The sequence below is a fragment of the Penaeus japonicus genome, unplaced genomic scaffold, assembly GCF_977035675.1.
Source record: "Penaeus japonicus unplaced genomic scaffold, GWHDUDI00000001_assembly GWHDUDI00000023, whole genome shotgun sequence".
Lineage (NCBI taxonomy): Eukaryota > Metazoa > Arthropoda > Malacostraca > Decapoda > Penaeidae > Penaeus > Penaeus japonicus.
In genome coordinates, this window is record NW_028234425.1 from 33,524,672 (window position 1) to 33,527,171 (window position 2,500).

The following is a 2,500-nucleotide window of genomic DNA, read 5'->3' on the forward strand; positions in this document are numbered from 1 at the left end:
GCGTACGCTGCGATTCGGGAGACTGATGGAAACCGGGACAATTTCAGCTGAGATGATATTACGTGTCCTTTTTCCTTCTTAGCAATAACCCTCCTTTAGTACCATTACTGTCAAATTACTTCTTGCAACAGCAATGGAAAAATAAACATTCTAGTAGCAAATGTTTTACAAAAAAAAGTATGAATATTTCATAGAACACTGATTGCACACAAATAATTAATATGTATTTTTTTTTTCTTTTTGACTCAGTTGGGCAATCAGACTGAAGAAAACTATTCTAACAAATTCATCATAAAAAAAAAAAAAAAATTGTAGAAAGAAGACATATATCTAATTCCCATCAGAATATACTAAATATCATAAACTGATCTGACAAAGCGTAATAAATAAAGTAACATGCTATTCGCCCGGGCAATTAAGTGAACGAAGGCATGATAAACCGTTTTCCTGGCGAATAGCTCTTGAATATCGCATCACATGATGTTATCAAAATTCATTCCCCGGCTCCGTAATTACTTATTCTATTCATGTTTATATTTGTATTTACATCTACATTTATAGCTATACTTCTACGAAATATTTCTTCATTTCTTTAACTATTTCCAACTTGTTTGATGGACATGACCTACGCACCTCGTTAGCACGAAAAGTCCTCGTATCATGTTGAACTTACTTATCTCTGGCCGTTGCACTCCCCATATAAAGTGGAAATTCCTGGACCACAGTCAATAAACTAAACAGTTAAATTCTACGAAGAGCTCCGCTAACACGCTTTACTGCGAGAGACAAAGAACCCAACCTAACTTAACACATTCCAGTATAGCCTAGATTGTACAAGTCCAGTCGAGCCGTACCGAAGTATTCACTATCACTCATTATTTCCCTTAGTGGGGGAAACATTCGAGCAATCATTTACACTTTTTTTTAAGAATAAACAGGAAATCCCTACTGCAAGTCCTATGTATGCGGGAAATCCAACCTATAGGTAACGTAAAAAAAGATTCAGCAAAACAGAATAATGCGAAGTAGGCATACAACAGGATTGGGGACAGCTGGACGAGAAATTCCAGCACAATACACGACAGAATCTATACTATGTCTGACGTTATCACCGAGACGATATGACTTTTAGGCAGCGACCTTACAGCCACACTAACCCGCTTGCAATTCTGTGCTCTATGTAAATGTGGAAGAGAGTATTGATGAGTATCAGGAATTACGTGGTACGGACATGAATAACATTTAACGGACATGAATTACTAGGACATCAAATGAATAAAAGAAAAGACGTAGAGGAGATTGTGATAAACGGAGATAACCAAACGTAAAGACAAGGAACGGCTCCGACCGCCTCACCCTTTTCAAACCAGCAATAAAGATAGAGTGGAGGAAGAGGCCTATGGCCATGGCGACAAGAGCAATGTCATTAACGTGGCAGGTGTCGTTTTATTCGGGCAATTTGGCCGGTGTTTTTGTTACGTTTTGTTTTGTTAATGAGACTCGCTCCAAATACATAAATACTTTTTTGGTTAAACACATGGGCCAATACCAATAACACACGACTCGGCAGAACTGCAGACCAAAGCGATATTACATCACACTTTCAAAAACACATTCATGTAATCTAGCGTAGTCATGATTAATGGAAAACAAACGGACGAAAAACATGTCGTTCACCGAACTTAACGTGCGGCTGCAATGTGGAAAATACAGTTACGCTCAACAACTGGGTATTCTCGCTGATGCAGGTTTTCGGGGACCGCCATGAAATTTACTGTACCTGTCTATCTGTAGGACTCGTGTGGGCATAACTTCAGCCGGGGCACTGTACCTGAAAGAAAAAGAAAATTTGTTGAAAACAATAGTCTTTTACACACATTGAAATATTAAGTATGCGTGTGTATATATATATATATATATATATATATATATATATATATATATATATATATATATATATATATATGTATACACACACACACATATGTATGTATGTATAAATGTGTATGTATATTTATGTATATCCATAAGCATAGATATACGGACAAATATATAAATAGATATATAGATAGGCAGATGGGCAGATAGACCCACCCACCCACACACAATACACACAACACACACACACACATATATATATATACACATATATATATATATATATATATATATATATATATATATACATATATATATATATATATATATATATATATATATATATATATATATATATATATGTGTATGTATATGTATATGTGTATATACAACACACACAACTATATATATTATATATATATATATATATTATATATATATATTATATATATTATATATATATGTATATGTGTGTGTGGTGTATATATATATGTATATGTATATGTATATGTATATGTTATTGTATATGTATATGTATATGTATATGTTTATGTTTATGTATATGTATATGTATATATATATATATATATATATATATATATATATATATATATATATATAT

At 33.0% G+C, this 2,500-nt stretch overlaps 1 protein-coding gene across 2 annotated transcripts in view; it reads right to left on the minus strand.

Moving 5' to 3' along the window:
- Positions 1-2,500, minus strand: part of LOC147469214 (rho GTPase-activating protein 39-like) — a 181,522-nt gene that overhangs the window by 81,928 nt on the left and 97,094 nt on the right. For both annotated transcript variants that reach the window (XM_086550392.1, XM_086550391.1), the window contains one exon: positions 1,781-1,831. In XM_086550392.1, coding sequence (XP_086406518.1) covers positions 1,781-1,831 — 51 coding nt within the window. The remainder of the gene's footprint in view (positions 1-1,780; positions 1,832-2,500) is intronic.